The following is a 14,918-nucleotide window of genomic DNA, read 5'->3' as shown; positions in this document are numbered from 1 at the left end:
AAACTTGTTAACGTTGATACAATCGGTTTCCTTAACGAATCATAAACGTCAACAATGTTGCATGTCAAGCATCAATTTATTTTTGTGCGGAAATGAGCGACGTTTTATCTTATATACATATTATTCCAATACGTTTTTTTCTTTTTATTCATCGATATAAAATCCTGATATCTTCATATTAAAAAATTATATATTACATAATTATATATTACATAATTAATAATATTTTTTTATATTATATTAATTAAAGTTACAATATATAAAAATTTAATATAAGATTTTACTGTGTTGTTTGATAATTATCCAGTTATTCTTTAATTAAAAATTTCTTGATCGAATAAATGCTTGACAGAATTTTTGTTTATTTGCCAATCTTATGTCACAATCTCTTATATGATGTATGATTTTATAAAAGAATTAGGTTAAAATATGTGTTTTGTGGAGTTCACAAACTTGTAATGTGTAAAAAAGGATATTAATATTTCATGAGAATTTCTGATAAAATACGCGATCGTTGCGTATATTTTTAGCACAGGTAGAATATCTGTTTCCAAGAGCGGTAAATAACTGGTCAAAAAATCGACTTGCAGGACCGAAAACGCCTTCTCATCCATCTTGAGATATTTCTACCTCATCATTTTCTATCCCTTCAACATTATTTAAAATGTTGATGGTTTGCTTTTACCTGAAGAGTAAAAGTAAAAGTTCTTACCTGTAGGTACAGAGAGAAGAGGCATATATACAGGAATATAAGGGAATGCAAGGGAAAGGAAACTTTTGGATGAGAGAGGTCAGCCCGTTTCAATCCCTTGTCATTTATTCGAAGTTTTGAAACGAATATACTCAAGTACACAAACATACAGTCCACCTACTCATACAGCTATATTTTTTTAATGGTGTGTTGCCCATAAAGCACTCGCATACCTAAGGTAAAATACCTGCTTTCGTTTTTTCTCCTCTCGTCCCGCCTTAATCTCCGCGCGCCACCCTACTTACTTTTATACCTGCGTGCATCGGAGATACACACGTCATTAAATAATCCTGGTCCCGTGCTCTCATCAGAATCTTTACGAGGCGAAATAATATTCGACCGTCTCGCCGGATACCACTACGATATTTTACGTAAGGATCCCTGAACCGACTCGATCCTTGCGGTCTCTCGTTGCGACCACCGCGCCGGCCACAACAATACGGCTATGTCGTTTCGATAGGTTCGCAGAATTTTTTTGAAATTTCTTGATCTTTTGTAAATAAATAGAATACATTAAATGTTTAAAAAATTTTAGAATTTTAACTTGTAAGGGTTTAAACTTTTTTCTCTTAAAATTTCTAAAATTTGTTTCTTAAATTTTTGAAACTATTCTTATCTTTAACAGACAATTATAACTTGTGGCATATTTGTAGTTAATAATTTATAATACGATAACGAGTTAAATAGAAATCCAATGAAGCGTGATGATGTTATTTATAGCGCATCTTATCTGCAACGACATACGGGGCACGCATTTAGACAGGAAATTATTATAAGCACTTAAAGAACATAAAGAGAGATATACTAAAAAGTTTCTTCGTTAAAATTAGTATGCACATATACATATATATAACCAGCTCGTAATGTGTGCATATAATTTTCGTTGAATTGCAAAGCGCAGTATATAAATTATAACTTCAAAATCATTGCTTATATTTTTATCTATAATCGCAGTTGCGCGATAATAAATTAAATTCGCAAAAAAATTGAATTAGTTAAAAAGTTTCATATATATATATATATATATATATATATATATATATATATATATATATATATGACGCTCTAGTCTCTTAATTTGCTATTTATGACTGATCTGATATTTAGCAATTAAATAGTAAATTATATATATGTTATATATATATATATATATATATATATATATATTCCATATAAAAATATCTTTTAATTTTAATATTTTTTGTGTATAATTTTTCGAGGCAGTAACGTTATGATCATAAACATTATACGACTCGGTACTATCAGGAATAGTTAATCGTTTCTTAACGCCACGTGCTTCTCGAAGGCAACAAGAACAGCCGGCGTGCACAAGGCGCGTTTAATCCTCTTAGGGGGCGGGTAAAAATGCAAAGAGCGTCTGATTGCCCGCGGAAGTGGAAAAAAAGAATGTTACAACCTCTTCTATGGCATTAACTCATTACATAACACGCTTTGGCCACGAACGAGACAACTCCGGCAGTTAACGACCGAGCTAACGACCCGATGCACCTTGCGCCCCCAGTCTGCTTATCGCGCCGCGAAAACCCCCCATCTCGCTGTCGAGCGTAGCGCTTCTATCAAGCTTAAGACCGCGATCGTGCCACTTCCTCGCGTGTTTCACGCGACTCTTGTCCGCCAACATACAATATCCCCATCCTCCTCGTGGATCCTTCCAATTAAGCGGCAGGAACCCGATCAGGTGCACAAGAGAGTGCACGTTCGATTGTTAGCTCGTGCCCGTCTACTTGGCCAAGAGGCATAACGCGATCACACATGAAAAGGGAAGTCCTAAGGCCCCCGTGCTTATCCCGTTGAGAGAAAGAGTCTGCGTCAATTCTCTTCTCCCTCCTCTCGATTCGTCTCGCTCAACGTGTTTTCTCCCTTTCCCTCTCGTCGTTGTTCACCTTGCACGTCCTCTTTAATGCAACCCGGCGACACTCATGTCAGGGCATTCCGAGAAGAATAATAATTCCGCAATTTCGGAGGCACGCGGCTCACCGAAGGCTTTTTTTCGCGGCTAATTCCGCAGGTGTAGCGGACAGAAGCGGCGTCAGCCGCCGCCACCATCGCCGCCGCCGTAGTCATCCTCCCGATGGCACGGCGACGACGTTTTGCGCGATGCTTAAAACAGCCTCTCGTCGATTTCTTATTGAAGGTAGAGTTGGCTCTAAACCACGATATTACATCGACTTGAATAATATGACATTGACGTAATGATTTTAAATAGATATTTTGTACATAAGTGATAATAAAATGATAATCAAATAATAATGAATAAATGACTATAAAATAATAATTGTTAATTTACGTTTTAAGATTTTTTGAATATTCTTGTTGAAATTTATCCATTTAATAACAATAAAATAATATAATAATATAAATTTTAATGTAACTTATTAATTAGATAAACTTTAATAAATATCTCTTCCTTTTTATCTTTCCTTAATCCCATCACTGGCCGTACAACGCATAATGCGTGCATAGAGAACTGTATGTGTGAGTCTAGGGTGGCGCGGAGCGGAAAGGATATGTGGCTTAAAACGTGTTTTAAGAACTGCAAGTCGAAGGAAGGGAAGAAAAAGTGTAACTATTGTGTATGTGTGAATGTGTCTGTGTGTGCTATAACAAAATACAATCTAAATGTGTAGCCAGACTAGGACAACAAAGGGGCCCTGGGTGTTGCCTCGCGATCACGCCTGCTCTTTTTCATCCTTTCAAATTATTTTTTTTCTTTTGCGTCCTTCTTGCCGGTGTAATCAACGTACAATCTATTGTCCTATTCTATTTATTCGTGGTATTTTTTAATTCTTTATTATATTTAAACTATATATATATATATATATATGTTTGATAAAAATTATATAAATAAATTTTATTTAACTATATATTATTTCTTAATTATATATCTTGTGTGCAATATTGAATGAAAAAAGAAATAATTGATTTATTCGACTAGATAGTTTGGGGTTCAGCTAAAAATATTGAGCAAACTGATGTTCAGCTGGTGATTGGATAATGAGAAATGTTGTCATAAACAACCCGGGATTGCTCGGATCGGGATTGCTAATTTGAAAGTAGTGAGTTCTATAAATATGTTGCTAAGCGCTTCGGTTCCGCGTTGCACCTACGGTCGACTTGATCGGTTCTATTTATTGAAAACATGTTATCGGCTGGTGCGCCCTGCTCCGAATCGAAAGCAGGAAATGCGAAGCGTTAAATCAGTAATACTTTTCAATGAAGTTTATAGCGGTTGACGTGTGTGAAGCGAGATACATACTTTCTCATCATTTACACATTGGCAATATCAGAATCTATACACGCAAATAAGCCACAAATTAAAATGCATAAAAGTATAGGATATAAAAAGACGGGCTATTTTAGAAAGAATTCAAGATTAAAAATAAAAAAAAAATAAGAGAGAAATCTTGCTTTAATTGATCATAAAATTTCTATATAATTAGTGCATATACTGTTCTTAAGTCTGGCGATATATTAAGCACGTCTATTCAACCATATCAAGAAAGATCGCAAGTATGTCAAATATTTTAACTATTGTTAAGAATGTGTTATATGATAAATAGTGAATATAATCGCAATATTTCTGCAATTTACGCGATTATAATTTTTGCTTTCTCATTATACACCATTTATAATGGCAAAAACATATCGCTTTAGCAGATGCATCACGCACTCGAGGAAGTATCGGAATAAAGGATCAAAATGCAACTGCGAATTCCAAATCAGAATTCATGGTCACAAAGAAGAGAGAGATGAGCATGACACAATCAAAGATCGATATACCGTTCTGGCTTGATCCTTACTGGCTATGCGCCAACGAGTACTCAAGTGCTACGTGTCGCACCTTAATAGTATAGATTGCCTCTTGCCATTTAACGAGACGTGAGATATTCGAAATCGCCTTAATATGACTTTGGATATTACAATGTTAAAATTAAATTATGACAAAAACTTGTTTTTAATCTTCAGGCAACGTCATAAGCTATTAATCACAGTACATGTCATCCTTACTCAGAAACCTGAAATTATTATTCTCTCTCTCTTTCTATAATACACAGATTTTATTAGAGTTAAAAATAATAGTACAAGTATTTATAAAAATAAATATTTTGTAAGGAACATATTGAAAGAATGGCAAGGACAGGACGATAAAATTTGTAGTGCTAAATTTAAAGTCGATCTTCTCGATTTGTCTGGATCATTATTGGCCGTCGCAATTTTTTTGTTCGTCAGACAAGTCTTACCATTTGAAACAAGATACGACACGAATCGAGAGCAATAAGTATTTAATTACTAAAGGCATTAAGATACAACACATTAGACGAATTCTGTGAGGCTCATAAATAGCCAGAGGCTCACGTTGATATACCTCGCGATACACTCGCAGCGGCCTATTAACAATAATTTCGATGGTGATCTTCGCCGGCCCCTAGAGACATGGTTCTCTCCGGAATCTTTTCTCGGTAGAAGAAAACGAGGGGAGTGGCGAGCCGGGAAGAAGGAAGGGAGCTCACGTGCAAACCCGTTTGGCCGTTAGCAGTCCCCGACACTAAACCAGACTTGGTCCAGAAGGATCGAGACATGCTCGCGGGCAAAAATCCAGCCGTTTTGCTCCTGCCCACTTGTACACTGACCTATATTCGCTAGAACCGGGTCCGGGGACCTGCCACAGCCACAGAGACCCACTACCCTGAAGAACTCTTAGCTGGAAACGATGAGAGACCGTCTCTACCTACGGCTCTTTATCCGCCTTTTCATCGATTTCCGCTCGTCCGTCGATGACGTTTTTACGCGTACGCTTATCATGATTTTTAATATGTTTATTGCTGTAGAGCCTTTAGATGTATTTTTCTTATAAAATTATTTTTATTTTTTTTTATAAATATATATTTTTAATTTTGAGTTAAAACATTCATATTTAACATATGCAAAAAAAAACGATCGAAGAACTACCTATGATAATAAATCACATAATCTTGACAAATAATTTATTTTATGGATTTAAATTTGTCTTTCTTTGTATTTTCATCTTGACATAACGCTAAAGAATATGTTATTCGATATTTGAGTGCTCAAGAATCATGCTATTTTCCTTCTTACTTTTTTTTTCCGTTATATTAAGCATAAAGAATGGGCGTTGCATTATCGCGGTATTATTATCCTATAAATTTACAAATAAATAACCAATTGGATTATTCTCGGCGGAGAAACGAATGTGGGTGGCCCGATACTTTAAAATCTTTCCGATACGTTGCTCGTACATATTTCGGAGCAGAGAAACTATTATAAGGGTAATAGCTCGCTTTTTCGCATGCAGATCGAAAGATATTAATTGCGTGCGGTAGTAATAACAATGCTCCACTTTCGAGTTATACATGCGCGCATTGCGGCAATTAGATGTTAATGCTAACGCAACCCTATGTTAATCGAAATTTTTCACAGCGGACTTCCTCATCAAATTCCATAGTAAGTCTCACGGCTGAATTACATTACCTCGCTAAAAAAGATACGTGATATATACAATTTATGCAAATAAATGCTCATTTAATTTTAATTGTTACAACAAGTTGTAATTAAATTTGCATTTAAAAATATTCCTTAAATACATTGCTACACTCAAAGTGTCTCGTATGCCGCCAATTAATTTGATACAATCTACAATAAACTTTATAGTTGTATTATTCCTGAAATTATTCTAATTATTAATCCCATTTTTTTCAAAAAAATTAAAATAAAGTGCTTTGTGCACAATGTCAAATTCATGAATCTTGAATTGTACTAAATTTATTAACTTTTGACGTAGCTGATTCGTCCAGTTCCTTCTTAAAAACATTTCTGGTTGTTATTTGTAAACAATAAAGTTAAAAATATTTAATATGATGAAATATCCAACTTCATAAAGTTTCTAGAGCACGGCAGAATATCATCGGTAAAAGGGTCGTAGATTCGATTTCCGCTCGCTGCAGTGCAGTATATATGACGCATAAACACACATTGTCACGCACACACATAAACATACTGGCATCCGCGCGCGTAATACATCGGAAACTTTGACAATACACGAACAATCGAGCGCGCGCGCGCAGAAATAATTACATATTCGGCGATATGATTTTCTGGCGATGTTTCTGGCACTGCCCTCACCCTCTTTCCCCGCTGTGCAATTTTCACTTTCAAACGGCATGTTTATTCGTTGTATCTCGCGCATTAATTGTTGGTCACGGTAATTCGAAAAGACAGCTGATCTAGCTGGTAAGCCATGACGATCAATAGTTCGTTATGGATCCGCGGGTCTCTTTTAAATTTACGCACGATTATCATGTATACACGTTACATGTTGCGAATATAATGCGCGCGCGGCTGACATTTATATAATTACAGACATACGATTACGAAGCATGCGGGATTCTTGAATCAATGAAAGTAAAGGGTTTAATAATAAATGCGCGAAGTGATGGATGCGAACACGCCCGTGTCGTTACCTAACGATATCGATTAAAGAAGGCGCGCGATTCTCGCGGATGGTCACGAACGGAAGGCGTTATTACCATTCGATAAGTCGACAAACTGATCAACATCTCAATAAAATGATCGAAGCAAATGGATTCTAATCATCTCGGCGACAATAGATTTTTTTAAACAAAATGTTATTAATAGATGCATATGAGTAATTTGAATATTTTGATTATAAACGTATAAATTCCACATATTTATTATTATCTCGGAAGCATATGAAACGTAGCTTTAAATGCTTAAAAATTTTGATAATAAAAAAGAAGCATAACTTGTCAATACACACAATTTAAATATTAAAAAAATTAATTAAATAATGCAGAATTAATTTCAATTTTTGAAGATAAAGTGTAGATTTAAGATCTACAAACAAAAGTATATCAATATTAAAGAGACTAAAAGAAATCAAATCATTCGACATTCTCGACTTGACTAGGACAAATCAAATGACAGCAAAATAATTGCTCGCCATAGTCGAACAACTCGCACGAACAGCCGTGCAATAGTATGATTATGCGAAGATATATATCAGTGTAATTACAAACATCAGATTCAACTTGACAACTCATCTCGCGAGCCACGAAAAAATCACTTAATCTCTCCACGAGGTACCGTTGCTCAAACAAAAATACTTTTAATTTTGCGTTCGTGGCCTCGCGATGAATATGACAGCATCTCTTAATTGCAAAATATAAAAGTGAGTTGTGTAATATTATGTTGTAAGATATCTATAATTTTTTAAAAGGTAATAAAATTAAATGAATTATTTATCATATTTGCATTTTGCTAAAAACTAAATAAATGACAGTTTCTATTATATTCGAGCAAATTTATATATCGGAATCGCGTTATCGCGTAGAGAACTGACCCATTTTCGCATATCGTGAGTCATATTCACTCGCTAAAAAAGCGTCGTCCGAGAGGGCAGATTCCATTTTCCACCTTGTCATCTCCGTCATCTCTCGCCCTCCGGGTTCTCGTCCCTCTCATTAGCGAGTCTGACTCTCGAGAAGCGAACAGCGGGAAAGAACGGACGATGAATGCAGCTACAAATGAGAAGATACAGCAAACACGGTAGCGAGAATACGTCCCACCCTGAAAGATATAAGAACGCTAAATGAAGAGCGCCGATACCGATTACCGTGGATGCCAAAGAGAGTCTAAAGCGAGCACTATAATCAAATAGGTCAATCCTTCATTCTCAAAGACACCCCTCGTGTTTTCCTATACCTATATATTTCGTCCTGTAATATATTTGACTTCCTTTCGAGTTTAAGGAAAACTTGGTACATGAGCTAGCTCCGCGCAAATAAAATTGTTTACGACTAAGTAAGGCCCATCAACTACAGAATAGACAAATAGCATTTGTAAAGAATAGCTTTAAAGTGTATCCTATGTTAAATCTATGCAAAAGTCTCTTTTATGCAAACTAGACTAAAATTGACCTTATATATATATATATATACTTATTTATAATTTATTTGATGATATTATTGCATGTATACTTTGATAGCAATTTTTTTACATAAGATAAATTATGGTGTTTTACGTTATAAATAAATAAATAAATAATAAATGAACGTTATTAATGTAATCATATTGTATCAGCATTTCTTAATCGACAATAATTTTTCTCTCTTTGGTTAAAATATTATAATTTATAATAAAATTCTATTTTTTATGCGCGTATCTTATCATACACTGTTACAAAAATTTTAAAATATTACAGAACAAAAAGTATAGAGCATGTTTTCTATTTATGAAACATAAATTAAAGTTTGTTTATGTAAAAAAACAAAATTAGTTTACCGGACCTGAGCGATTCTGTCTTGATTATCCGTGCGTAAAACAATCACGATTGAGACGCGGGCATAAAAGCTTGCAAATAATATGAATAAGCACGTGTTTCTTCGCGATGAAGCGAGTCATGGAACGATTATATGGAATTCCAGAATTAATGTGTACGCGCACGTGGTAGCGGTATCGCCTAGTCCGCAGTTATTGCAGGTCGTAACGATGATATTAATCAACGGTTAAGTTAATTCGAATTTAATGTTCGATAAGAAAGCACGGAGCATATAACGGCTGAAGTGAAATCTTTATGTAACAAGATATAGGGTTCTAATATAAATACTGATGGGGTCTATCTGGGCGAAGCGCAATATTGTGCAATACTATGCACGCAATATTCTAAAATGACTGCGACGATTTGTCTATCGATGAAAATACGGAAAAATTGCATTCTAACGATATATTTGCAGACAAAGAGATGTTATTTTTTACACACATTGTCACTTGAACGAAGTTTCTTTCAATCAATGAAACTGTCGCGCCATAAAATCAGTCTTGTTACTCGAGTTGGCGCATCAAATGCAAACATCACACACTTTCTTGCACAACATATTGTGATAAGAAATATGCATAAATAATTATAATGTTTTTAATCATATGTAAAAAAATATCGTGCATCTTGTAGCTCTTATAAATATAATACTATAGATATAATACTAGATATTAATAATACTTTGTTAATGAAAAAGTATATATATATGTTTATATAATAATTAATATATATATATATATATATAAATAAATAAATATAATAAATATTATATATGTATATATATATATATATATATATATATATAAACAGATATCGTGTAGAAGATCCAATATGCAAGGCGGAAACTGTCTACGATATAAATTTCGATGGGATTTGAAACTTTTGCTGATAGTCCAAGTTTACAACTATATATTCCTCGTTCGTTGTAGAAAAGAGGAAGCTAACGCTATATAAATAACTGTTTAAGTTTTAAGTGGGCTCACGGGAGCGAGTTTTTAATAGAAACGACCGCGTTTTTCTTGCACAACGGTGCAGTTGCAAGAATAAACAATGCCGCCGAGGAAGAGTTTTAGAGAAATGGACATTATCACTGAGCAATGTTCTATTTGACCGATAAGACAAATAAAATGTTTCCAGTTATAATTACCCTGAATTATATTATGTATCGCATATGTTTTGCGCAGAGATTTTTTTTTTTTAATGCTTAATTTAGAAATAATATCAAAATTAAGAACATAAATGTTTTGATTTTAATATCAAAAAATAATGATGATTTAATCGTTAATTAAAAAAGTTATGCAATGACTTAGATATTGACAAAAACGTTTCATCATTATTGATCAAGACTGCTGTCTGCCTGTTCTTTGATAGTTGACTCAGATAAACAGTTTTGCTCAATAAAGATTAAAAATTCTTGTCAAATATCACGTATTCAAGTGTTTATATAATTTTTTAAAATAATATTATTATTATTATTATTTTTGGCAACAATCGTAGCATCAAAGTTTTTAATACTGGACATTAGAAAGAATAATTTAACGTGTAACATCTTTCATAAAAAAAGGCTACGACTTACCGGATTGTTGGTGAGATTCGCCGAGGTAGATGCAACGGTAGGACGATGATCGTACTCTTCCGGATAGTCGTCTCGATAAGTCCTGCCGGTAACGGGTCCTTCTCTGAGTCCCTGACCGTCCCGATCGTCTCTGATGTCTCCGAGTGGGTCTCGATGGTAGTCCCTGAAATCCCTGAGATCGCGCAAATCCCGAAAGTCACCGAGGTAGCCCTCTTGGTAATCGCGGCTCACGTGGTCCCGTTCACCTCGAAGCTGCCTCGACATCGCCGTCGACTCCTCTTCCTCCGAGTCGGGCAGCAGCTGCTCGACTCCACCGCCACCTCCGCCACCTCCAGCACCACCTCCGCGTTGGGCGGGATGACGCCGGAGGTCACACCATCCTACCTCCTCCTCCGCCCTACCGGCGATCTCGCCTCGAGGCAGCCGAGCCGTGCTTGTTGCCCTCACGACCGATCTTCCTCTGACCTCCTGCCCCCGTGGCCCCCCGGGGGGCTCCACCACATCACAATCAAAGGCTATACCGCCCGGAACTCTCACGACCCGACTCTTCCGCGTCCACTGCTCGTTTCTGACTTCGAGCTCCTCTTTCGACCACTTGCGATTTTCGTTTTGAGAGATCCGCGTATCCCCACCGTTACTGTTGCAAGTACAACGAGGAATACCGTTGACGTATTGTTGATAACGAGGATGGTATGCTAACTTCGGGGAAGTGAGTTGTGCGGTGGAGTTGATACGGCTATCTGTAAACTGATAAGAATAAATTCAATTAAGATTGAAAGTGACACCTCTTTGTACATGTCGAATGTATACTTTCTTTATATCTGTATTGTTGCATAGTGTGATACGAGATAATTAATTTTTGTTAATTGCAAAAACATTTAGTTTGGGTAGAAATAATTTTGTAATATGTAGATTTAGAGTATTTATACATATTTTTTACGGTTTGAGAAATTATTTACAAACTATGATACTTTGTAAATTGATATGAATGTACAGATATGTGCAATTATATTTATATTTACATTATTTTATGTTTCTTTCATAATAGTAAATCATATCTATGTATTACTGATAACAGCGCAAAGTATATATTGACACTATTGATCACGACTTCCTTCAAAACTTGTACCCGTCAATAAATATTTATAACTTTGTATAACATGATAAGATAAAATATGTATCTAACATTATGTCTAAAATATAAAGAATATTTAACTATTGAACTTTTTGAGCACAAAAATTATACAAAAATTCGGCACTTAATTTTAATTAAAGTTTAATTTTAACTTTCTAATGCATTTTAACTATGATAAATGACAATTTATGCTCTTATTATTTATTTAAAAATTATTAGATACGTTAACTAAATTCAGATTTTAAGTAAAGTTTATTTTAATAGTTTCAATACAATAATATCACAAGTCATTACGATAGCTTTAATATAGTTAATCTTTTTTACTTTTTCTTCGCTTGCATCAAATATATATATTTATTTTTTTATTTTATATTTGTTTCGTTTTTCTACATATTTAAATAATAATTTTTTTTAATTATATAATTTTGTTAATAGAAATTATTTATTACTCGTAACTTTAATTAGTTGAAATTATTTATTTGCATTTCGTCATTGTGCTTAAATAAGTAGAAAATTGATATTATTCCATTAATTTAACTACAAGTTAATCAATTATTTAAATAAGACTGCTATCCACATAATATAATTTCAACACACATGATAGAGATTTCATCGATTGTACGCGATTAGTGGTACGTGCGTCGAATTTATTACCGTTCTCAATCAGTAATATGTAATAAATCCAACATAACGCAATGACCTGTCGATCTCCGATGTTGTTTACACGCACTAAAAAAGCTGCGCGAATGCTATGAAACTATTTTTTCCTGCTCGCTTATCGTAAACTCAACTTTGTCGTTTACGTGAAAGATAATTCAATTTTGTCGAATCAAAGAATTTAATGCGTTATATGTTTTCTTCTTCGTAGCGCGCACTGTTTACCTGATATTCTTCAAAGTTTGTTCTCTAGAACTATCTTTTCTTTCTTGAATTTATTTACTCGCGAAACTCTGTATAACTCACGATTCGACCCTCGTGATATTGTAAGAATCTCAAAAACAAAAATATTATACGTACGCTTTGGTTTTTATTCGAGTAAAATTTATATTCGCAATAAATGTACGTTATCGCGTTGATAATTTAATTATAAAATTAAGCAAAGTTTAAGCAATGTTTCTTTATAAAGTCATATATTATATATCATAATTATTAAATATTAAATATTAATATATCTTAATCTTGTCATATTCGAATAACATAAAATGATAACGCATTTTACGAGAATATCTAAAAGTTGAGAAAAGTTGCAGCTACTAATCAAGAATATGACACTTTGGCGAACTGTTAATACGAAAGTGCATCTCTCTCTCTCTCTCTCTCTCTCTCTCTGTCATACGGAAGTGTATCTTGCAGTCATAGTGTCTTGAGTGAATATTAAAGTAGACGTTCTCATAAAGTTCTCGTATTCAGCGGTACGATATTGTTATCGTAACAATCGTTAAAATGATAATGAGGTCGACTTGCGGCCGTCAAATCGTTTGTTCGTTAATTAATGGCATTATCATCAAAAGGCGTTGTCCCTAGACTATTGTTATACGCATGATTGATTTTTCGCCAAGGTCAGCTACATAATTAATTAAACTTACATCGTAAACAATCTAATCTTTAACACATTTCTTATTTGTAACTATATTTAAAACTATAGAGAAAGAAAGAGAGAGAGAGAGAGAGAGAGAGAGAGAGAGAGAGAGGGAATGAAAAAATACGGATATATATCTATTTAATAATATATAAATTAAATAATTTTTGCGAAAAAAAATGTTTTCAAACACACAAGAGCTATTAATAAAAGGTTCTAGAAGCTGCTTATCCGAGAGAAGTTTCTCTTCGATAACAAAAATATTCTCGAAGTATAATATTAACGAGAATAAGATAAAAAATAGATCATATGATGTATCGATTAATTTGCGTAAAAGTGCATGGTTAACGAGAGGAAAAGCCAATGCGTAAGATTTTGTGACAGTGTTCTCGGAATAGAGAGGGTGGTGACGAGGCTCGTCTAAGGTGGGGTGAGTTGAAGTTAGGTCACGCCGCAACCACGAATGTAGGGCTGTGGGTCGCGCCCGGTCGAGCTCAGCTGCGCCGCGACCCGAAGGGGTTGCAGCTCGCCTGTGATCAGACGAGAGCGCCGGTGCCGCTCTCCTTCGTTCACTCTCCACTGCGTGCACCGGCGAAAATCGTACGCGCATCAGTGGAAAGCGCCGGCAAAACATTATCAGACGAACGAGGCACAGTGAATCGCGACATGACAGATAGGACGAATATCTCAGCCGATCGTGTTCGCTTTCGCTACGCGAAATCTGGACCGATTCTGTGAAACGATCGCTCGAAGGTCGTCGCGACCTTGCGCCTTCGTTCCGATTAAAAATTCATCCGCACATTTTTGAAACGTCAATCATCTCGATGATCTTTCCGCTTCATTTCCCCTCACAACACATTCGCGAAACTTACGAAATTCTCTTCCGAGCGTCGTGTCCTCCGATGTTCTCCAGGGACTGAGGCACACCACTCGGAGCTGTCACTTTCGCGCGCGGATGACGTTTCGATGATTGGAACTGGAACGAAACTCACGAGAAATCGAAAGATTTGCGGACGCGATTAGCGAGCGACGCGAGAAGATTTCCGCGTAGAAACGTTCGGCGACGATGTAGTGGACGTACTACGTTAAAACGACGGTAATACTCGAGCCGTTCTCGCGTCGACGGCTCGCTTGCTCACACCACCCGACTCACACCGTTCTCGGTCACCCTCGGCAGGTTACGGCCCCTGTCGTCTCTTGGTTCGGTTCGCGCAACATGACGTCACGCAGACAGATGAAAACCCCGGCGGTCTGGGATATCGATCGCTTGCGCTGGCGCAGCCGAGGCTTCGCGCCGCGACGCTGGATAATCGGAGGCAGACGCGAGACACGTGGCTGAAATTCCGAAAGATGACAGTCTTGGCCACTTAGCTCATCGCACAGGTGATATATTTAATTGTAAAAATTGTCGGGTTTGCAACAATTGTGCAATAATTACGTTCTCAAATCTTCTTGTTCCAGTTAGTTTTTAATGGACATGAATACAAAATGCGTTTAAGTTTT

General features: G+C 35.6%; 1 protein-coding gene across 3 annotated transcripts in view; it reads right to left on the bottom strand.

Annotated features, from left to right (window-relative positions):
* Positions 1 to 14,429, bottom strand: part of LOC126855087 (nuclear receptor coactivator 5-like) — a 36,998-nt gene extending 22,569 nt beyond the window's left edge. For 2 of the 3 annotated variants that reach the window (XM_050602460.1, XM_050602461.1), the window contains exons 1-2: positions 14,288 to 14,429; positions 10,702 to 11,448 (exon numbers count right to left, since the gene is read on the bottom strand). In XM_050602460.1, the coding sequence (XP_050458417.1) occupies positions 10,702 to 10,965 (264 nt within the window). In that variant the 5' untranslated portion in view covers positions 10,966 to 11,448; positions 14,288 to 14,429. Of the gene's footprint in view, positions 1 to 7,530; positions 8,378 to 10,701; positions 11,449 to 14,287 lie in introns of those variants that run through there. The other variant, XM_050602459.1, reaches the window with a different exon arrangement.
* Positions 14,430 to 14,918: the final 489 nt, after the last annotated feature.

This window comes from Cataglyphis hispanica, chromosome 15 (assembly GCF_021464435.1).
Source record: "Cataglyphis hispanica isolate Lineage 1 chromosome 15, ULB_Chis1_1.0, whole genome shotgun sequence".
Taxonomy (NCBI): domain Eukaryota; kingdom Metazoa; phylum Arthropoda; class Insecta; order Hymenoptera; family Formicidae; genus Cataglyphis; species Cataglyphis hispanica.
This window is presented reverse-complemented; position numbering and strand designations above follow the sequence as displayed.